This window comes from Phasianus colchicus, chromosome 2 (assembly GCF_987193195.1).
Source record: "Phasianus colchicus chromosome 2, bPhaCol1.hap1.1, whole genome shotgun sequence".
In the NCBI taxonomy this organism is placed as follows: domain Eukaryota; kingdom Metazoa; phylum Chordata; class Aves; order Galliformes; family Phasianidae; genus Phasianus; species Phasianus colchicus.
This window is the reverse complement of record NC_143437.1, coordinates 65,623,642-65,647,651: the sequence shown is the minus strand read 5'-3', so window position 1 is coordinate 65,647,651 and position 24,010 is coordinate 65,623,642. Positions and strand designations below refer to the sequence as shown.

General features: G+C 41.0%; 1 protein-coding gene across 8 annotated transcripts in view; it reads right to left on the bottom strand.

Moving 5' to 3' along the window:
• FYN (FYN proto-oncogene, Src family tyrosine kinase) overlaps nucleotides 1–24,010 on the bottom strand; it is a 131,656-nt gene that overhangs the window by 33,206 nt on the left and 74,440 nt on the right. For 6 of the 8 annotated variants that reach the window (XM_031611152.2, XM_090135879.1, XM_031611156.2 and 3 more), the window contains 5 exons: nucleotides 22,652–22,786; nucleotides 8,041–8,298; nucleotides 7,334–7,430; nucleotides 3,814–3,912; nucleotides 2,375–2,478 (listed from right to left, as the gene is read on the bottom strand). In XM_031611152.2, coding sequence (XP_031467012.1) covers nucleotides 2,375–2,478; nucleotides 3,814–3,912; nucleotides 7,334–7,430; nucleotides 8,041–8,287 — 547 coding nt within the window. In that variant the 5' untranslated portion in view covers nucleotides 8,288–8,298; nucleotides 22,652–22,786. Of the gene's footprint in view, nucleotides 1–2,374; nucleotides 2,479–3,813; nucleotides 3,913–7,333; nucleotides 7,431–8,040; nucleotides 8,299–9,264; nucleotides 9,490–22,651; nucleotides 22,787–24,010 lie in introns of all 8 variants that reach the window. The other 2 variants (XM_031611153.2, XM_090135878.1) reach the window with 2 other exon arrangements.

Sequence of the window (24,010 nt, the reverse complement as noted above, 5' to 3'; positions counted from 1 at the left end):
AGTTTATTATTCACTCATTTAGACTATTGGTTATTTAGACTATTATTATCCGCTGATAGATTAAAGTATAAATGATATGCATAGTAAAAATATGGCTAGAAATACATTACAATATATCACACTAATGAACTTTTAAAAAAAAATGAACCTAAAGCCAGACAGCATTTGAGGGTAGAGATTGAAACCAGGTGAAGGATTATACAGACAAGAGCTGATGAATTATCTGGGTAGTGAGGCACTGAGGGAGACAGAAAGTCAACTCTGATTTATTTTGGAAGTAAGGAGAGAAGGCGATCGTGATGAACGGAGGTTAAATTTATGCTGAAGTCAACCACGATGATACTTTTAACATGATTCCAATTAATTTTATTTTGTTATAATTTAAAGCAGAAGGGACAATTCTAGGTCACCAAACAATTCCTGCCTGAAGCCCAGGATGATTAGCTGGGGCATGGCACTTCGAGTAGACTTACTGGAGAATGTGCCGTGCACTCCTCCCAACTGATATTTTTTCTCCCGTGAACAACAAGCCTTCTTTTTTCTCTTTTAAGAACATATGCACCACATAGATGAGAAGGGAAACAGGCATGACAATAAATATCCATGTTGTGTTTCTTCCAGTGGCTGAAGATGTAGAAAGCCTTAAGCCTTAATGCAGAGAAATTCAGGTATAAGCTGATATTCTGCTATAAGCCCAGCCATGATGGATGGATTACTCCATTTCCTCAGTGCTTTTGTGCCTCACTAAAAGCTCTAGGAAAAATCCTGACTTAGATACGTAAGCAGTTTTGCAAAACACATCCCCTATCACTGTGTAAAAAAAGTCAAAACTGATAACATAGTTTAGAGAAGCAATGTTGTGTCTGTTTTTAGGATCCATGCCTGTATTAGAGAAGTCTTCAACTCAGCACAGAGTGAAATGAAGCCCTGCTCCTCATATACACAACAACTGCTGTTGATAACAGACAGGTGGAGGCTATTTGCAGAAAAAGAGCAAGTTAGATCATGTCTTGGTTCTAGTGCTTCACTGCTGCATAAGGAATGGTGAAGCTGTGGAGTGGCAGGATGGGACATCAGCCGCCTGAAACAACAGCCTGTCAATGCCAGTTTTGTATCATTAATAGTCCTCAGCATTAGGTATAGTGAAGGAGTTCAGTGACTGGAGGAGGCAAAATGCTAAAACTGACACCTTTAGGTGACAGAATGCAGCACCTGAAGTTAGGTCAGGCAGAGAGGAGGGGGAAGTGGTGCTTCCTTAAGTCCTTTTCCAGCTGTGACTCCAATCGCTTTGCATGCTAACACTAGCTGATGAAGTGCACTCTGATCAAAGCACTGACAACTCAGTGCTTTAATTACATGAGCCATTGTTAGACTTCAGAACTTAACTCTAGTGACTTATGTTTTCCACAGCTGCTGGTTAATTGAGAAATGGCCAAGTTTTTTTTCAGTTAGTTGCATGTTTTCTAATCGGTGGTTGTATGAGTTTGAGAGATCTTTCCATACATTGGAAATTTTGAGGAAGCTGTTGACAGGCCTCACAAACAACATGCAAAAGCAATGGTAACACCCACCAAGAAAACAGGAACACCTCCAGTATTTTTAAAGGGGAGGAGGAGAGCATATCCTTCCACTTGAATTCATCAGAATGTATACAGTTCAATACTTTCTGAATATATTAATTAGAAATATTTTCAGGTATTCCTGCTGTTAATCTATGAATTTAAAACTGCTGCATCATCATCTTTCTTTCTTCTTTTCCTCCCTCCCTCCACAAGGGTTCAGCAATTTAGAGGGGGAATGATGACAACAAATCCTGATCTTCCCAAAATAATAACCAGTAACTTCCTTCCTCACACACTATACCTTACATCTTGAGGCCAAGAAGATCCAGACATTCTTTTTGTTTTGAAGGAAGCAGTAATTTTCTCCAGACTACATTGCTGAATCCCATCATCTATTCTTAGTCTATTCCCTGGCTCTGTCTGGACCTGAATCTGGACACCAGGAGCCCTTCTTCCTGAAGTCCCACAGCACTGTTCTGAGGGACCTGTGTCCACCCCACAGCACTGTGGAGGTGGCCAGAGTGGCAGCATGACGTTCAGAGTGCAGCAGCAGAGCACTTGCCTGGGCAAGACTTAAACTGCAGGTGCCATGCGTTTAACTTGACATGAGATGCTCTTGGGTCGTTCTCTGCTTCAACACTCACTCCATAACTTGGGAATTTTCCAGACATCTAATTCCCTAGCACACATACTTGCGACATGACATTTTCTCTACCTTTTAGCACCGGACACAATATTTTACAAACTTAGCATGATTTTTTTCCCTTCACATGTTTTCACATTCATAGTCAGAAAAACTGTGGCCAGCCTACCTTTGGTAGTTTCACTTTCCCGGATCAAGAAGGTACCTCTTGGGTTTCCAAATGACAACAGCTGCCTCTCAGCATCTTTTCGGCCAAGTTTGCCAAAGTACCACCTTAGGGAAAGATCGGAAGTAGTAAGAAAAATGCTATATAGGATTACTAGGTAGTGTCACAGAGCTCAGACACGGTAGATTATTCGTGAATACCATAGTGATTCAAGAGCATTCAACCACCCCATGGTTGTACTGTGTCATACTTTCAACCACTGGTCGTACTTTCATTGTGGTGGGGCAGTAAAGAGAGATCTGTGGAGTAGATGCTGCATATGTTGTACAGTAGCATGTGCATTAAGCCTATAATGAGCACATGCTGAGAATGCTTGTTCAGTGTCTTATGACAAAGGCCAGATTTGGATAAACAGTAAGACTTGGTGTGGGGAAGGAGTGGGCAAGGAAGAGATCAGAAAAATGCACTGCTGCTGAAGAACAGTATTTTTATAGATATTTCTATAAACTACATATTTGACTTACAAAGTGACAGTTCAGCATTCAATATTTTTTGCACAGTGCAGCACTGTGCAGCTATAAAACCTCAGCAGAAGGACCAGATTTAACCATTTTACTGTGGTTCTATAAGACTTTCACAGTTTCAATACCTTTTTCCTTCCTGCCACAATTAATTGGTACTTTTTCTGTTTGTTTGTTTTTTTTCTTTCTTTTGGTTTTGGTTTTTTTTTTTGATTGGTTGGTTGGTTGGAGTTTCACAAACAACTAAGACAGAGCTATTCCAGAGATGATACTTGGTATCCTTATAACTAAGTTATCAGAAAAATGTCAGTGAGCTACAGTAAAAGTAATCAAGGGTACAGACTACAGTAGTACAATAGTAGAGCCCATGGCCTTCTGTGGAAATGATTCAGATGACATAGATGCCCACAAGCCATGCTTTGTGCCACTGCCATATGCAGACACATGAGATACTACAATATAACTTTGACACTGGAAATAATATGGATACACACATCACTCTATTTTTTGCATGGAAATGTCTCATTATGCTGCCTACTATATGCTTAGTAGGCTTTCAACCTCTTGGAAGATATTTGTTGATAAAATGTTTAAGAGACAGTCTGCACACTAATTGACTCCAAACATTTTTTGCAAATTCTTTCAGGAAAAGTGAGGGCATATTTCTCTTGAAATTAGTTGACACTTGAATAAAGGAAACAGACCAGCATTCCTTAAGGTTTTCTTCCTTTGTTTTGACACTGAAAAAACACTGAGCTTGTGCTTCTTTTGTTACTAATTACCTAATTATTTATCAGTGCAGTCATGAACTGAAATAAAAATAATGTAAGGCATTTGAAAAATCACAGCAATTCATCAAAACAAGCTCAAATCCCCTCTAAAGCAGCACTAATGGGTCTTTATGGTGAAAAGAAAACATACTCCTCTGCTTGGATGGAATCGACTGGAGCCACATAATTACTGGGAATGTAACCAGTTTCGCCTGTTGTCAGGGACCGAGCCTCCCACCAGTCTCCTTCCCTGCAGAAAAAAAGGTGAGGAAAAGTGAGAGAGAGACAGAGTTGTAGGGATGGTGATCTGACTGCTAACAGAACTGGCAGGTGGTAGAACTCTTAGCAGCTTCTCTCTGTATCAGGGTATACTTTGGAGAGAGCTGTTTGCGTCTCAACCACAAAAATCTACATATTTCTTTGCACCTATTATTATTTCAGCAGTGATTAGTAACGCAGCCTTCTGAATGGAGCATAATGGCAGGTTTGGTTATGGCTGATTTTGGACTAGAATATTGAAAACTGTCTCCATAGCAATTATTCTAATACAGACCCTTGAGAGAGCTTATATGAAAACTGCCAAATGGAACTCTGTCACATCCACTGCTGATTCTAACATGGCATTCAAACTTCCACAAGCATAATCCATCTGAAACTCCAAGACATCAAAAAACATCTATCAGCATGGAATTTTAGACTATCCTTAAAGATAACACTTCATCCTTTAGGTTCCTTCTCTTGGTCACCTGGAGGAGATATCTTAATTAGCAAAGGACTTAGCTGCATTTTTGAATAGGTACGACCCCACATCCTTCTATGACATATCATCACTAAGGAGTCCATGCAGGACAATCTTATGGCACTACTCCAGGGGGCTCAACATTAGTTTTTGTCAGATAACTGTGTGTACAGTCAGATGCAGAACTGTCCTTCAGACACTGACACTGTTGTAGAACTCACAGCTTTAACAGATGTTTATTGCTTAGCATTTTACAGGACACAATGATTTGGAATTTAGCACTTTGTATTTAGTTCTCAGCACTAGATTCACTAATGTCTAACTCCTACTGCTAGAAACAAACATTCTCTTCTGTATTTCTGGACTGCTTAGAAACTAATTCTCAGTTTCTCTCTCTGTCACTAACTGAAACATAGTCAAAACTTATCAAACCTGGTCAGAAAATTCAGCCTCTTCAGTAAGCAAGCAGTCACAGAAATCACACTGACTGGGCTATTAGAAGTAGGCAAGAAAGGCCGTGTGAAGGTGAGCTCTTACACATCTACATTTTCAACTCCACTTTCTCTAACAGCTTGAAAGAATATGTAAAACAACTAGAAAACAGTTGTGATGGATCAAAAAATAATGTTTCCAATTCTACAGCTCAGAAAGTGAATAAAAACTAGCTTTTCTAGATGCTGGCAGCTGTCACTATTTTAATACATATTATGTGCATTAGCATGTCAGGCAAATGGCCCTGTTTATGTTACTAACTTTTCCAGCTGAAGTGCTAACACTACTACCATATGCTGCTGTAGTTGATTTCTGAGAGATTATGCCATACGATGGTTGATAAACAGCCCAGCTCCCTCACAGCAGTCAGAAACAGCCGGCAGAACCGTACCATTATCACTAGCTCCCATTTCTTTTCCTTACTGCACAGACAGTCCACTAGATGGAGGTATCTCATCGTATCTAGGGAGGGAAAAAGACGTGCCCTACATCAGAACAAGAACACCCCTCTGCTTTGGCAGGGAAACCTAAAATCTCTCACAGCATTGCCAGAAAGGAGGAATAATGCTATCTTTTTTTCACAGCTCCTAATTTTAGACACCCACCTGACAAACCCAGGTTAGGAGAAGACTACTCAATGGAGCTAGTCAGAGCACGGCGTGCAGGAGTGGCAGTGGAGATGTTGATAGTGGGGTGTTTCTGGGCTCTGAAGTCAGCCTCTGCTCCAAACCACTCTAGAAAAGCACCATTCCTGACACGAAATTGCAGGGATACCCTCTGTATGCCTCTGCCTGAACTTTTCACCCAAAGCACAAATTAAATTTTATTTGTTCAGAGTTATGAAAAACCCGACCCCTATAAAAATTCCTGAAAAACTGGTTTAGTGCACTTTTGTGCTTTCTGGTTGCAAGCAGCAGTGGCAGACTCTAAAAAAATGGGCTGCTTTCATGTTGCTTCTGATAGAAGTGAAGAGATGAAGCATTCTCACAGAAAAGCTGTCCTCTGGAGATTCCCAGCCTTGCTGTCAGTACTCCAGGGCCATGGTTAGGTCCAGTGGTTGTAAGCAGAGTAGGCTGAGCTGGGAGCTGGGCTTCTAAATCCCTACAGGAAAGTCAGTAGATGCTTGTTTTTATTTCTTTTTTTTTTTTTCTCTTAAGTAACCTTCCTCCAGGCAGTAACTACTTGCATCAGAATGCCTGCACTGCAACCACCTGCAATCTCTCTGTCCCACTGACTCAAAGTGTCATTGCATCACAAGTCCCTGTGAGCACCCCCTAGTTTCATCAGCTGGTACATGTAAAGAATTTATAATGCATGCATTATCTGCTCATTTCAAGTTATGGCACAGTTCACGTAACATTGGGAAAGCAGCAGGCAACATGGAAAAAAAGGGATAATAGGTTAAAAAAGATTTTTTTCCAAGGGGTAATTTAAAAGTAGAGAGGTTTTTAAACTGCTCCTCTCTCTACAAGTTGTAACTGAAGTTTCTATGCTTTCATCTACATCAAAGCTCTTCAGCTCTGTGGCTTCATGAAATATTCCACAGAATTACCTGATTTAAAATTTTTTTTTTTAACTTTAATTCACATTGAATCAATTCCAACCTTGGAGTTGTTCTATTAAAATGAACAGGAACTGCATCAGGGATGAGCTTGCCTCACTGTCACACAGTATAAGAAATAAAAATGAGAAAAATATCAAAAAGCCTCTAAAAACTACATATTGGTGGTTAACCCATTTCTACCTATGCATGGTAGCAATACTGAATGTAATACTTAGCCTTCAAATTTAAGTTCTGAGCCAAAAATTACAAGATGTTCTGATATAGGTCAATAGCACAGTAATTTTCAGATGTTATTTTTAAATTGCTTTGGGATTTTTTTTTTCTTCCTCTGGACAGTTAATAAAATTAATTTTAAGTCAATGATTTCCAGGATGAAAATGTGGCTTTCATGTGAAATGCAACTGTACAGTTATGCGTTTTCATTTCACTTACTAGCAAGCTCAGATTATATCACCTACTTTAAAAGAAGAACTATGACTTTTAAACCTATGTTGACATGCAAGTCTGTGCAATTTCTCCTTTGTGAATTGGTTTTTAGCTTGTTCCTGTGCAGAGACACTTGCATCAGCTTGCAGAAAGTGCTAGTACAAGTCTTGTAGAATTTCTGTTACTTCTGGTAAAGCTCAGAACTGGTATTCTCAGTTCTGAACGTGTAACAAATACTTATTTTTGAAGTAAAGCTGCATGTGGTTGAGTTTTTGTTTCTCTAAAATAAAGCACTTTAAAAGCAAAGACAAGTAAATAAGCAGAATAAAATCCCTACATATCTTGAATATCCAACATTATATTTTACAAATAATGTAGGAAGACAAATATAATTGTCAACGTTGTAAGTTTCAAAATATTAAAAAGCATATTTCCAAGCCTAAAACTTACGAGCTGTTAAGAATTTGAAATTTTTCTCCTTTGTGAAAACTTAAGTCATCTTCTGTTCTTGCTTCATAGTCATAAAGCGCCACAAAAAGAGTTACACCTGAAGAGGAAGATAAGTGAGTTACATTCCATCACCAAAAAACAGAAGGGAAAGGAGCCTCCACCAAAAACAGAAGGGAAAGGAGCCTCAGGAGGCCAGGTGGCTAAGCCAAATGTAAGCCATTTCAATTGTTGAGGAGCAAAATAAACTGAAGCCTCTTGCTATCACCTTCTGCTAATCCTTGTGTTTTTATGCAGCCAGTGGCCATACCACCTCCTTCAGTTTATAGAGTTAGCAGACCTCTTGGTTTGGTGGCCACACACAATGCAAACATTTCAAATAGGCAAGGGGGTTTTGAAGAGAGCGTAGACATATCTACATGAAGAATTTCTTATTAACCACTTGAAGTGGCTTAGACCACACTTTCCATTCCCTGATAGAGGGATGAAGTAGTCAGTTGGACATGTATACATAATTTCTCATCCCCCAAGTGAACTACCATCTGCAAGCTTGCAAGGGTAGTGATGAAGACCCAGCTCCACTCCAACTTCAATCTTTGCAGTAATTAATGAGTAACTTTTCCCCAAAGCATGCCAAGACAGCTGTGACCATGGCATGATAACGTGATTGATACTTAACAAGTGCACCAAAACAAGACTTTGAAACTCACCCGTTCCTCCTCTTGTACGCAGCGTCCCTGTATGAGAGGAGGAGTTGACTCCACCAAACACTGTCAGTCCTTGGCCTCCTGTGGCATGAAAGTTGTTGTAGTTTGGAATTGAAGTCACACCAAAGCTTGGATAGTGCTGTGGCGTGGGATCTGTGCCATAGCGGTAGCCTGAGCTTTGTGTTAAACTCCCATCCCTCTCGTCAGTCAGTTTTGTTGCCTCTTTGTCCTTACATTGCACACAGCCCATTATCTAAAATCCTATGGGAGGAAGGAGAAAGAGAGGTATTAGCACACTTATGAGCACAGGTCTCCTTCAACCTACTTTTGATGAGGATCAAATTAAGTTCACTACTCAAAAGCTGATTTTTGAAAACGAACAAACCCAACAACCTGCTTGAAAAAAAAAAAGCAACATACTAACATACTGGACAAGCTCATAACACATTCTTCCTTACTAGGGCCACAGAAGAAGGCCCTGCCTTTTCCCATAGCAGCCTCAGATCTCTGACCAGCCGTTCCAGAAAACTGCTTGCATGGAGGCAGTAGGAGAAATAAACCTCTCTTTCTTGCCCTTTGTGCCAAGACAGAACAACCAGAAGACAAAGCCACAGCCAAAAAGTACAGTTAGAGCTGTTCAGGTCTGCCTCCAGAGCAAGGCACTTAACTCACTGTTCATTTCTGACATTGCCAACCATGCAAGAGCTCCCTTCATGTAAAGGCAGTGTGGCCTTTTTTTCTTTGCTGGAGCTCTATGTGCCAGACAGAAAAGCAGATACAATGAGCTGATAGTTATCACAGCACAGGAAAGGAGAAGTGAACTCATCAGATAGTGCATTTAAAACAAAAGTAATGCTCTTTTATGCAATACTGAACTGGAGGGTAAGACATCTTGAAGCCAGATGCTGGGGTAGCCGAAAATATAAATGAGCTAAGAAAGCTGAGAAAGTTGTGGAGGAATTAACACGGTATATGAAGACAGCCTCAAAGCCCAGGTCTTTGACACGGGGAAAATGAGAATGTACACTTTGGAAAAATTTGCTCTACATTTGTTAATTCTCATAATCTCATATTCAGCATCCTCATGAGGCACTACCAAGGCCTGGGGTAATAATCTCTTGTAGTGTTAACTGCAGACAAGTTAAAAGCCTACTTCTGTGCAGGTAGAAGGAAACAGAGGACGAGACACCACATTTAGACTCAGCCCTCAGAGGTCAGCTCTGTTACCTGGTGTTATTTTTCCTCTGTAAGCTCTGATGTTGAATTCACGTACTGATGCTACTGAACTCCTTGCTATTGATGCTAGCTGAATCTTGGCACAAAATCAAGGTTTCTGAAGTTGAGGATGATGGATCTAGGGAATCAGATACCCATCTGCATGGACCCTTAATCTGAACAGGTGCAGTGAATCTTACATGTAGCTTGGCACAAACTGTGCTCCAGACATTAGCACTGCAAAGAAAAAGCAGTGACAACAGAAAAAAAATCTTCAAAAAAATTGAATTCCTAGGCATACTTTCTCCAGAATATATAAGTAGGCAGGCAGAAAATGCACAGCACAGAGAAAAAAAAATATAGCAAAGCACATTTTTCTCCCCTTATTTCTTTTCACATTTCAGCTAGTATCTGTCACTTAGAGTAAATAAAAAGCATATCCTTTTTCAAATATCCTCATTTTTCCGTAGCGGCCAGGCTGGCTATTTTGTATGCTTTACCCCAACATCAACACAGGAAATTAGTTTTGACAAACTCTTGGGATTCAGAAAAAGCATATTCCTCTGCTGCTAACTCTTGAAAAATTATGCAGTAGCTCTCTGTTGTCTGTGACAGTTCAGAGACACCTAGATACCCTCTCCTTAAGTCTAACCTGCCTAATTAAAAACCCCTTCTGTTGAAGGGTATTTTCCACAGTTTGAAGATACTGTCAGTTATTCTGCAAGCCTCTTCAGAAAAACAATCTTCATTTTAATATATTTCCTGAACTATATTGCTTGTAGTTAGCACACATCTACTACCTTTCAATCCTAGCTCAATTTGAATTTTCACCTTTCTCCATTTCTCTGAGACATATCAATCAGTCCTCAGTTGCTCTCACCAAATCTTTAGAGCTGGGGCTGGAGATACAGAGTTCTGTGCTGGGGCTTGAGGTTGTCCATCCCTGGGACTGGCAGTGACCCCAGGGGATCCCACAGACACCACAGTTGGTGAAAAGGTATCCAAGTCATCTTTCATAGTATCACAGAATAGTTTGAGTTGGAAAGCACCTTAAAGATCCTCTAGTTCCAAACCCCCTGCTGTGGGCAGAGCTGCTAACCACCAGATCAAAGTGCCATCCAACCTGGCCTTGAATGCCTCCAGGAATGGGCCAATCACAGCTTCTCTGTGATTGGCAGCCTGTGCCAATGCCTCACCATCCTCTGAGTGAAGAATTTTTTCCTTATATCTAATCTAAATCTACCCTCTTACCTCATGTCCTATCACTATGAGTGCCCTTGTAAAAAGTCCCTCTCCAGCTTTCCTATAGGCCACAATGAGATTTCCCTGGAGCCTTCTCAGAACTGAACAAACCCAGCTCCCTCAGCCTTTCCTCATAAGCAAGGCACTCCAGCCTTCTGAGTATTTTCGTAGCCCTCCACTGGACTCACTCCAACAGCTCCACATCTTACTTATGCTGTGGGCCCCAGGCCTGGATGCAGTACTGCCAGTGGTCTCTCATGAGCAGAGCAGAGGGGGACAGTCACCTCCCCGATCTGCTGGCCATACTTCCTTTGGTGCAGCCAGGACACAGTTGGCCTTCTGGGTTGCAAGCACACACTGACAACTCATGTTGAGCTTCTCATCAACCAATGCCTCCAAGTCCTTCTTCTTAGAGCTGCCCTCAATCTGCTCTCTGTCCAGACTGTACTTGTGCTTGGAATTGCTCCAGTCCAGATGCAGGACATTGTATTTGGCCTTTCTGAACATCATGAGGTTTGCACAGGCCCACAGGTCCAAGCATGTTCATGTCGCCCTGGATTGCATTCTTTCCCTCCCTCTAGTCTACCAACTTTGCCACTCAGCTTGATGTTGTCCATACTTCGTGTGAGCAGTGAGTAACTCTGTGCTGCTTTTGCCAACCTACAGGTAAAGCTTTCCTGGGTTCTTTTGGATCCTCAGAAACACAAGGGAGCCCAGCAGAATCACAAGGAGAGCAGTGAACCTGCAGGATGAGAGCTTCTTGCAATGGTACAAGGGTAGTACAAGGGTAGCCCACTGCAGTGTGTCAAGTTGGAGGGATAAGTCAGGGACATGCTTCTTGAACCTGAGCACAAGAAGCAAGACTCAAGAGGGTGAACATAATGCTGCTGCACAAAGTGATCCTGTGAGGGAAATCCCCTGTCAAGAGACTCAGATGGAGAAGAGCGAGCTATTGAAGTACTCTGATTAAGAGGTGCAAGTGCTGGCACATACATTCATTCACTACAAACCAGTGGAGTGTTAATGTAGGCTTTACTATTTAATGCAGAATCTCAGCAGCCTTTTTGTTGGATTGAAACCTTACCTCCCTGTGAAACTCTATCACTTCCTCCCTCTCCCCCTCCAGCTCTCTCTCTCCTCTTACTTGTTCCCATGTGCTTTCACTGGAAAAAAAATGTAGAAAAGAAAGCAAAAGAATGAAAGAAGAAAAAAATATGAGAAACATAAAGTTTCAGAGAGTACTGGGGAGGGTGGGTGCAAGAAGAGGTTTTCTTGTAGCTGCTGCTTTTGCAGACATGAAAATATATGTATGAGAGAATTATTTTTCAACTAGCTCTATCACTCATTTGCAAGCTTTCAGCTAAGCAGGTAAGATTTCCCACAGAAATCTGGGAAGATTTCATGTACCAAGTCACAAGAGCTATCACAACCCTAAACACTTTATTTACTCATTCTAGTCAGTTGATGAAGAAAAAGTTAAAATCTTTCAAAGTATTAATTGAGAAAAAAGTGAACAAACCAGGAGAGAACACAAATGTGTACCAGTAGTCTTAGAAAAAAAAAATGGTTTGGAGATTTCTTTTTATAAGGAATAATGTGAATAGAAAAACAAGGAATTATCATTGCTTTGATTTTTGTTTGTTTTATTGCTCCTTTTCTCTGCAGTGGCAGCATACAGGGAGGGAGAATTTGATGCAAATTTGGTGACTGACAGAAAGGCTTTTTTCTTTCTGCTGCCCCTTTCCACTTTGTCAGTGTCCAGACAACCCAAGCATAAAGACTGCTTGAATGTACTCTCTTGTAAAATGTAAGAGATGGTGTTAATGTGCATGCAACTTTTCAAGCCAACTCCTTTAATGTTGTCTATTCCTGTCTGAAAGACTGCAGCCAGCTACTTTATATCATGGGGAGTTGGCTAAATGTGAGAGAATACTTGTGTGAGTGCATGCTTCAAGAGATTTCAGCTAACTCAGGGTTTTCATAGACAATAAATGTAAACTCCATTCAGCATCAGCCTTTACATGAATGAATGGAGTCCAAAAACTAATCTCCTTCAGTATCACAGAGGAGGCATTTCATATCCTAAAGTCTCCTCACCCTGCACGTCAGCACTTGGAGCACTGGAAGGCTGGAGTTATTCAGCCAGCACTGAGATCACCAAACCAAATCTGGAGTTGTTTTACACTGAATTCTCAGGAGACAAGCAAATAATATTGTTCATCCAACACGCTATGCAACTTATGGTAAAGGAACAAGATTTTATTCCATTTCCATTAGGAAAGGCAACATTTCTCAGATGTACGAGTTATAGAGTCATGCAGTGCTATCATAGTTTGCCACCAATTTTGTTAAAATGTATGTAACCAGCCTAATTAAAATTAACTTTTCTTATGCAAACATATTGCTTTTATTTGTTTTCAAGATGCATTTTTATGGGCAATATAAAACATGTGTTTTCACGAAAATATAAAACATTTACATGGTTTCTAAGACTTCCTTAGAGACAAATGAAAATAACTGTTACAATATTTGTCTCTCTTCTAGTCCTTCTTATATTTCTAGGACACTAACATTTACATTGCAAGTGATCCAACATCAGCCTAACCGGAAGAGTAGTTTCCTCCCACATGGTGGAAACATTATTGGACAAAGATATAAAGGTAATTTTATTGTTATTAAGTTTTTATATACTCATAGCTCCTTAATTATGTTCAGTGCAGCTTTCTGTTTGGTGATAAAGCCTGGGAAAAGTCCAGGAGTATGAAGAAATGCTCACTTCTCATACTTGTACTTTAAGAGCAAAATGTGCCATATGTGAAAAATAAGAAGTACTGATAAGACGTGGCCTACTCAAGCTTCTGCAGTTGCAAACCATGAAAAAGAGATGGATGGGAGAATAACTAGTGTAAATTCAGTGCCTCACAGCATCAGAAGCTTTCCCATAAGGGTTTGTAACTCGTGGTTGAAACACTGAATGACAGTATCTGTATCAGAACTTGATTTTTTTCTCAAAAAAATAAACTTCAGGAGAAAACATGTCCTTAAAATGCTTGGGGGGAGACGGAGGAGGGGAGGTAGGGGGAGATGCAGGGGAACATCTACCTGTTCTGCATGCTCCCATGTGCTGTGGGATGAAGAGATGGGGAGAGTGCAGAGCCTGCAGGGCTGCGTTCTTCTTTCTCTCCACAGCTTTTTGTGGAGAAAATCTCTATTTTCAGGAGAACTTCTTTCAGTGAGAGATATGAAAGGGAAAGACTGGTTGAATGGTAGCTGTCAACTGTCTTTTTCTGACCAAATCTTAACAAATCTTGACAGGAAAGCACCAGCAGGAAAGTTGAATTAAAAAACAGTCATGTTGAAAAGGAATCAAAAGAATAAAACCTTTGGCTTTTATTCAGTCTCTGTGGTACTTGCTAATCAAACCAGGCTTGCATCCAGTATGGCACTGAACAAAATATTCCCTAAGGGATATCTTCTTGGTGTTTCATGTTCTGCTGAAAGCACCACAGCATATCAGACTGTGACATCAAATAAGCCAAGTTTCATGAGTTGCAGTAGGATTTAATATTCAAAATGCCACATTCTGGGAAGATGCAAAAAGAACAGACTTTCCAAGAATAAGAACTACAAGAACTTTTGAAAGAGAATTCAGCTTTCTGTGGAATGCCTCCTGTGGGCCAGAGAGAGGGAATAATCAACACAGAAATTTACCCTGAAGTTGGAATTGTTTTACTTTTCACATCACCATCAGTAGATCCCTGGAGAGAAACTGAGGGAGTAAGTATTTTCAAACACAAGCCTTAGACACATTAAAAAATCCAGTTTTCAGAAATGTCTTGCTCACTCACTTTGAATATTACAATAAGTCATTAGGAAGGCTGCCCAAGATGGGCAACAGGCACTTAAAACTTGTCCTACAGAGAATTTTCAAGCTACTTGCTCAATGACCTTTCTTGGAATTAGGTGTACACTAATAGTAATATTTTGGATGCCCAGAATTTGTTTTCAGGGCAACATGTGGAATAGCACTAAAAATCTGGTCAGAGCATACTGGACCGTGGCAGATCTGTTAGAGGACTGCCTCCATCTCAGCTTGACCAGTGATTCAGCAACTTACAGGAGTCAAAAAGATACAAAAAAATGTTGTAAAATGATTGGAACTGTAGTGAATTCATTATTTCTCAGGCTGGTAGCTTGCTGGTTACTATATATGTATATATATATATATATATATATATGTATATATATACACACACAATTCTTATACTTATCAGAACCGCTGTCACTAATGGCTGAATCCAGAAAGAAGGGAGGTTTATTGCTATGTGATAGATTTGGTTCAGCATTAAAAGGTGACTGGGGATTTGTGTAGACCTCCTGCAAATCTATATGTATGTGCTCAATGCCTGTCATACTGCATTAAAAAATGGAAATCAGAGAAGATGCAATCCTAGCACTGGGTTTTCTGTGACTATTAAGAATATGCACATACACAGTGTGGTATTCCTGAACAAAAGGCCTGAAACAACAGGGCAAAACTTTGAGCTGAGCATTAGCAGGATCAATGAATTCATTGAAACAGCATTTTCGCAAGAAAACAGCACTGAAAAATGCTTAGGCTGCTTTCATTTGTTTTTTGAAGGGAGTCTTTTGAAGCTTCACAACCAGATTCTCCTTCAGTGGGCTGAGCAGAAAAATCTCTGCATTTTAATTGCTTGTTTGCCTGTAGCAGCCCCATGCCTGGCAACAGGAGCAGGCAGTGCTCAGTGTCAGAGAATTTCCATCACAGGAACAGCAGGAAGAGTGGTTTTAGATGAACTCCTGCTGCCATACTTCTCTGGCCCAAAGCGAATGCCTTTGACAGTGCTGGAGCACCCTTGCTATTGTTTCTTTTTGGCATAAAGTTGCTGTGGAAGACTTCTGTAATAAGTGTCAGAAGCCCTCAGGGGAACCAGCAGCTCCCATGGTCACAAGATCAGTAGGACTGGCAGAGAGCTTTGGACAGCACTGTCTGTCCTGCTGTTCCTCCCCACTGGAAGCATGACTGGGACATGGCCTTGGGAATGACACCTTCCTGACATGTCAGGCCATGTTTAAGTTGCAACACATCTGCAAATTTAGCTGTTCTGTGCTTGCTTTACCTCCTTGCCCGCTTTGGGATCCAAGATAAAAGTCCCAAAATGAAGATTTGTGCTGCTTCTTGCATGTTTAGTTTCGGGCAGCCTTAGAAGCCAGAACTAGTAAAAGGCAGTGCAAGATGAAGGATTTCACTGAACTGCAACCAGACTTGCTTTCTGTCAGAGGCTGAGAGCACGATTCATGGGGCAGAATCACTGAAAGCCAGTGATGAATTTTCTGACAGATCTATCACCTTGCTGGTCACGCTCAGTGGGTACAGTACCTCTCCGACCCCTGTGTAGCTTCAAAGTAAGGGAACTAGCCAGAACTAGGTCACATTTATTAGAGGCCAGAGAGGAAAAAGGAAGTCAGTGCTCCAGTTGGGCAGGAGAGACAAGAACTGCCTCCATGCGTGGTGCTGACTGGAGGGCCACTGTGGTGGGGCTGGCCAGAGGCTGGCTGGGGAGGGTCACTCGGCAGGGCCAAAAGGAAATGCGTTACCACAGTGTGGCCGCAATCAAAAGCTCCCCGATGCAACTGATGAAAGAGCAGGAGATGAACCCTCCCAGCTGCCATCAAAAAGAAGCTCTGCCACCCTCCCTGTTTCCCAGCTTCTCTGCCAACTGAGTCTGTGAATGTTACGGCCTTGTCTTTTTCAAGTACAGCAAATTCTTTTCCATTCTCTGTGATATACTCCTTCCAGGAAAAAAAAAAACAAAAAACCAAAAACAGCAACCCAGAACAGAACATACAAAGTAATTTAAAAAAAGTCTCACCCTGCAATCTCTTAAAGTAGCAGTAACTGAGTTACGCCTTGTACAATGTTAGGGTACTCATTTCTTTAAAAAAAAGGATGCCCTAGAAAAACACAGAACGGGAAGATGAGTTGTGAGGAGATGCTCTCTCAGGATTTTTCTTTCCCCACCAACATCCAAATTGCAGATGCAATCTAAAAGAAAGAAGTTTACTTACAGCCAAGTGGATAAGGAACGCCCACAGGTTCTGCATTCACACTGAAGAGCGAGTCAGACACAAACCTTCAGCTAGGATTTCTTTCCTTTTTGTTGTTCTTAAGATGAGTTCTGGGAAGCTTTGAAATTAACAGCTAAAGGCAGCAACTACACACAGTGAACACACAGCTTACTCTGCAGTGAAAAACACAGAAAGGATGGGTCTGTCCTCAGCGCTGAGTAACACTTAAGAAGACAATGTAAATTCAGTAGCATGATTTCAAGCTACATTCCTCCTTCATCAAGTTGCTTGTGGTAGCTCTATTCAGCAGCTGAGAGAAGTGGGTGGATGGCCTGCATAAGCATTTTGAGCTAATGTGCCTAAATTTTAAAGTGCCTTTTAAGTATATAAATTAGAAATCCTCTATCAGAAGAACAACTGCTGCAAATGTCAGAAGCATTTTATCTTGGAAAGAGAAGAAGTGAAACAGTGTCTCCACTGATTTCCTATTTCTTCAACCCCCCCCCCCCCCCCAAGAGAACTGAAAGATGATTGCAGGTTGATGCACACTGTTCTGATTTTTTTTCCTCTCAATTCTTATTTTTAGAATCTACTCAGGATTAATGGGTGTTCATCTGATTCACAGCATGGGAACTGCACAGAGGGGAATGCAAAATGTGAATATGGATGGACAGGGAAGAGAAGGGAAAGGGGGAGGTGAAGAAATTTGGCCTATTTGCTCTTTGAAACATATAAGAAGCATAGAGAAAGATTTTCTCTTATAAACAAAAATAAACAAAAAATACCATTGCTGCCTCCTCACCCCTCTTTGCCTATGCAAATATCTCTGCCTTGCCTGACTGCTGGTTTGTTACTGTCGAACTCAGAAGCTGACAGAAACAAAACGTGAGCAAGCTGAGTCTTAAACAAGGAAAGGATATGCTTTGATATGCTTAAGGATATGCTTAAGACTGCTCCTTCCTTAAAGAGCTCATATTTTGCCTAGGTTACTGCTACTATTTTAGAAATGTTCCTTAGATTCCCTATTTGACTGGACCCTCCTTCCTAACAGGAGCAAAAATTTGCCTGAGACCAGCTTGCAAGAAATCTCCAGTCTTCTTACCAGAACTGCAAATGGCTTTAGCTACAACAGCAAAAAAACTTGAAGGTGGAGACCCCAGAGAAGAAGGAAACCATGTGGTGAAAAAGGCAATTGAACAACTGGAGCATCGAAGTCTGAGTATGTCAGTAGTGGAAATGGACTACAACTCTGCCTACACTGACACAGAAGAAAAATGGTGCTACAAGTGGGACCTATTTTCTCAAATCTAGCTGTTGCCACTGTGGTTTCACTGCTTAACAGCTGAATTACCTTAGGTAAGAGTACTAGGTCTGCCTGGGATGGAGTCAATTTCTTCACAGCAGCTAGTCGGTGACCATGCTTTAGATTTGACCAAAACAGGCTGATAACACACCAGTGTTTTAGTCTCTGTTGAGAAATGCTAGCACAGCATCAAGGCTTTCTCTGTTTCTTACCCTGCACCCCCGCAGTGAGTGGGCTGGGGGTAGGCAGCAGGCTGTGAGGGGATACAACTGGGACTGCTGACACAAACCAACCCAAGGGAACCATGCTCAGCGATAAGCGTGGGGGGGAGTTTTCTGAAAACAGCTGTTGCTCTGAGGCTGGCTGGTATTGCTCTGCTCGTGGGAGGTGCTGAGGGAGTACTTTTGCATCACTTGTTTTCTTTTTATTTCTTCCACTTATTAAACCATTTATATATTGACCCGTGAGCTCGCTTGGCTTTTGCCCTTCTGTTTCAATCCCCTTTCCTGCTGGGGCACAGTGAGCGAGTGACCAGGTGGGAGCTTAGCTGCTGGCCAGAGTCAGTTCACCACAGCAAGTAATGTGGATGTCTGGTTGTTCCCAGCCTGGAAAATAACTTCAGAGTTATACAGGTTAAACCATTAACCTGATGGTTAAGACTGGGATGCAACCAGGAGATGAATTTGGATTGCCAGATTACATACTACCATCTCTTCCATTTTGAAGAGAGATTTTGAAATCTGGAGAGAGAGTGCAGGAGGCTGAGACTACAGTGAAGAACATTCTGGACAATAGGACAGAGAAGGATACAGGTCCTCACCGGCACTGTCTCATGCAGAAGAGTGGCAGAGCCAATGCATACAGTTCTCTGCTGTTCAGTTACAATTCCACTAAGTCCAGTTATTCTCAACTTTATTTTGCCAAGGACTCTAGGTCTGCAGGTCACTTCTGCTAGGCAGAGAAGGTTAAGCTAAAAAGTGATCAGATATCAGCTAAGGGCCATGAAAATAGATTCTGGTGTGATAATGTGCATTTTCCAAAGGAAGCTAGCAAACAGCTGCAGGCTCCTTTCACATTGATTAAAATACCTAAGTATCACTAAGCATAGGGTAGGTCTGATTTAAAGATTTATGTCCATGTCTGAGGGCAAGTAAGAGAAAGAAGGATGCATGACTTTGATTTCACCATGAACCTGACGTTATTTCACATACTGCAAGGGATTTCACATGATCTGCAAGGGATACTCGTGTAGTGACTCAGCTACAGGTCAGAGCCCTATACTTTAGATTAAAGCTACTGCAGTCTCTTCAGTGCAGCTACAGGCAGGAGGCCCTACTTTAATCCTTCATGGCCTAAGCAGAAAGTTGTATTGAAATAATGGACTGAATGGCAGCTGTGGATATTTAGGTTACGTGTTAGGGATGAAAATTCTTTCTATTGGCAAGGACAACAAAACAACCGAAGGCAATGTGAAAGCTAGACACCAGACATAGCACTCTTTCTGCTCAAAATGATGGACTAGTCTCTTTCAGCTCATTCTTCTATGACTCGATGAGTGACAAAAACATCAGATGTGAATATTTTTAATCGTCCCCCCCTTGAAGCCAGAAGAAGTGCGTTTTCGTTATTTATTTTGCTTCCTCTTTCATTCTCAAAGTTTATATGTTTAAGAGAAGAAACTGTGCTTTAAATGTGGCCTGTGAAGGAACATACATTTGCAAAGGTCTAAAAACACACCTGAAGACCCTGTTAGTCATGCAGAACAGAGTGTGGATGTTTGCCTAAGTGGACATTTGCTCAACCTGGCATGCAGGATTATTTACAAGAGTGTTCCTTGACCTGTGATCCAAGGGAGCACAGAGGCCCAAAAAACCTCAGGTGGTCCACAAGCAAATAGCACATGAATGAACAAGCAAATGCACATCCTCTGGACACTGGCAGTATTTTGCAGATGGTGCTTGAGGTCCCCCTCCCAATCCCTGCATGCTCTCCCCAGTTTAACTGGTTCTCTGAGTATGAGTGGTTATAAAGCAATGACCCAAAGGGCCCCTGATAACAGATCCAACCATCCACACCAGGAGAATGAAATATAGGACTGCAGAGGAAGAGTTAGACAACAGAGATTTCTCTGCTTCTTCGTATTTGATACAAAAGAAATGAGCAAAACTGGATCATAATCTGGAGCAGACAGGCTCCAGGGGTTTCGTTGAAAGTGAGTGCCTTGTGACTACATAACTGCTTATCATTCAGGAGATCTGGAGATCCTGTCTAGACTTCCTTTTCTTCCCTCCTACCTCACACAAAAAGACAAAATCCTGAAGACTGCAGAATGTCAGATTTGCAGATCACGGGAAGAGAGTGTTGTAAAGAGAAAGTGACCTCTCAACAGGAAAAGAATACACACTCCATTGATCAGGCTGGTAAGAGAAGCCAGATTAAATAAGCAACCAAAAGCACATTCAGCACAAAAGCATGGTATCAAGCACAACATTAACCAAAGCAGAAGTTGTAAGAAGATGACCCTTTTCAGATGTTTATGTGCTAATTACAAGCATCTATAAAAATGGATAAAACCTTACTCTGCAGAGTAGCATTGCTAATGGCTGGAAACTAATGGCTAGATTTTGGTTATTAGAATCTCAAAAAGGAATAGTTGTAATGAACTTAAGAAGTCCAGTTGAAAGAGGGGAATTGACTCCTCTGTCACATGTCCTATGTGTCACAAACAACGTCTGTTTGAGTGGCCGAGAACTTGAAAGTAATCTTGGATATTTATGAATCAAGATACATTCAGGTTGAAGTATTACCTGGAATGTTACAGATAGCTGAAATCACAGAACAGGAGGGAACAAATGGCTTCCTCAGTGCCTCTTGCCAGTAAGCTGACCCTTGTCAGTGAATCATACACCATACGGGCCTTGCAGCACCAAGGGGAATGGAGAACTCAGAATTGTGACCACAGCTTCAACAGCAAAATTACACAGCACATTGCTAAATCCCTTGGTCACCCTACCACATTAAGCACAGTGGGACTTGGTGACTTGCTCTCTGCCCCGGACAGGGAAAGCAACACGCAGGAGCAGCAGTGCTTGCACAAGTGCAGTGTCATGCTGGCCATATGACTTAGATGGTTTACAGAGGAACTAGACAGTCCCTACTGTAAATCTTGTCACAGTAGAGAATAAATGATCACAAACCAGAAGGTTACTTATTTACACTGAAAAGGACTGACGCTTTCTTTGCAAATAACTAACACAATCTGCAATCAAATCCAGACCAGTAAAATTTTAGACAGTATATGAACACATTGTTCATCTATACATAAATTAAAACAAATGTATTCTTTCTGAGAGGCATTATCAAAAACTATAGCAAGTGAGAGTCAAATCAGGCTGGAGACAGAATTTAAAGAATATTATTGATGTCTGCATATGGTTTAAGACATTTCCTAAATATCTAAAGTGTTACAACCATGAAAAGAAAACTATACTAGATAAAAATAACATACAATGAAAAATCCAACAGCTGGGCTTACCAGGGAAGTGAAAAAATACGTATTATATATAAACCAAAACACGAAGAAGAAAAGATAATAACAAGATAAAATAAAGATTACATAAAGGATGCAAGAAGATACTAGGAAAAAATGAAAACAGATAAAATCAGATTTGTGATTTTTCATTCTTATAAGCATATTATGAAAGATGGTTCCCAAACAATAAAAGTAGTAGAGTAATTCCTAACAATACGTCAGAGACAGAAGTGATTTAGTAAATATTTCTGATTAGCACAGAGGTAAAAGTCCTGGTATTATTTTTATGATCATGACAAAAAAACTTCCCACTACAGTAGCACCTAGCAGTGGTACAAGATTCTGGATGTTTCAAATTCATTGTCTCAGAAGCTTTTGGAGGGCTAGCTTTCAAGCTGCTGCTGCTGCTTGTAAAGTAGTTCTGGTCTGCTGCAGAAGTACTGGGGGCAAGAAGGTGGCTCACGCTGGGTCAGTGTTTAAGAAGAAAAAATATAATTACAGGCGAGTTGGCTTGTTTCCAGTATTTTGTAGAGGTTAGAACAGCAAACACAGGACTAGATTAATAATATATATGCTTTAACAAAGCTCTGTAATTAAAGTCAATCAACTTGGCTTTAAGAAAAACAGACCCTGTCAAACTAATCCGATGTAATTTCATACAAACATTACAAGTTCACATGATGAAGGCAGTGCTGCTGACAGTATTAGAAGTCTAAGTCATTTGACTCAATCTGCAGAATATCAAAGAAATTGAATGCTTTGTAGTTCATGTGGAATTTGCTCCATCCATTCATCCATTCAGAGCAGGTGTCCATATATGGAGAGTAATATGTGCAGTCATGTAAAAAAGTCAAATATATTTTATGATGAAGTCATGTCTGAATCCACAGTCATATTAGATGTATTAAAAAGGTGATAAATGAAAGAAGTCCAAGTGTAACTGTAAATGGGAAATTAGTAGAGAACAGATGGATTCCTATTGGCTTCCCACAGGAACTAGTGACCATTTATTTGCTATTCAATAGCCTTATCAGCGAGATGGATTAAAGTTAAGTAATTACAGTTAGATAACAAGAGTGGGGACAGCAAAAAAAAACCCAACAAACAAAAGTACAAGTCTGAGACAGAGCAAGACGAGATCAGAAAGATGGGAGTGAGCAACCAATATATAGGTGTTAAGATGGCCAAGTGTAAAACCACTGTATTAGAAAAAGAATAGAGCCCATACTTACAGGATGAGAGGGAGAGAGAGGACTCTATCCTCTGAAGCAGAGACTAAATATGAGACCAGGCGTCCTGGTGGGCGATCAGCTGAACATGGATTCCCAATGAAACGCTGTGGCCAAAAGGGCTAATGCAAGCCTCAGCTGTAGAAACAAATGAAAAACAAAAGATGAGTATGTAGGTTATAGTAACTCTGTATTTGACTCTTGTTCTCCCTCTACTTGAATAAAGTAGCATGTTCTGCCACTTCATCTTTTCAAATAAAGAGTTGAAAAAAATGAAGCGTGTCCAGAAGAAAAAGACTAAAGCACTGAAAACAATGAAGAGCAGAAGGTTTCATTATAAACAAAAAAGGTTAAAGTAAAATGTATTTTTTTGTTCACAGTATAGGAGTATTCATCTGGGAAATAAATTTGATAACTGTAGGGTCTATAGCAAAAGTGGAAAACTCAGTGGAACTGGAAACTGATCCAATCCAGACTGCAGGGGCTTTTTTTTTTTTTTTTTCTTTTAATACTAATGATCACATAGGGGTTGTTAACCACTAATTAACCCTTCAAATCACATGTGATGTGCTGTCCACCTCTGCTAAGTTGTGATGATCAAGCTTGATTTAAGGATGAACATCCATTCAGCTATGGTTAGCGGGACCTCTAGTAGATATCTATAGTAGATATCTATAACCCTCCAAAATATTGGAGGTCAGGGGAATAATCACAGCATCAGTGTCCTGTGTTTTCAGTAAAAAAAGTGCTCGGTCCTCTTGGGAATCCTGGCAGCCTTCCTGCTCATGGCACACTAAATGACTGTAGGGAAAACTCAGTCTTTTGGGGCTGAGGTACTGTCTTAGTATGGATAGCAGTCATCCCTTTATAGGATCTGCAGACATCTCTCTCTGGATTGCCACCACTTGACTCCACACAACACTTCACTGCACAAAGTTGCTGAGAATTGAAATGACAAGGAAGTGACTTTCTGGAAATGGAAGGCTTTACAGCTCTCTAACAACTTTCTGTAGATAGAACCCACGAGCCCTTCTTTCAGCAAGTCGCTTGATCTACTGTCTGCAGCTTACAGATAGATCCTACCCCAGGATCCCACAGCCAAAGAAGGTGACCTCAGGAAGGACTCTTCTCTATCCTGTAGATAGTTCCTCTCCCAGCCTTTCAGGATGAACGTAAGGACCAGCTACCTTCTTCAGGAAACCAGCTAGTCTCTGACCAGGCACCCCTCAGCTCCTTCAGGACATGCATACTTCCTTTCCTATCACTTGCTGAGGGATCTGGCTGCCACCAAGGAAACTTCTGCTGCTGTGTTCCCAGGCTGGATGCTGGCAGGTGGGCTCCTAAGGACCTTGTGCTCTGTGG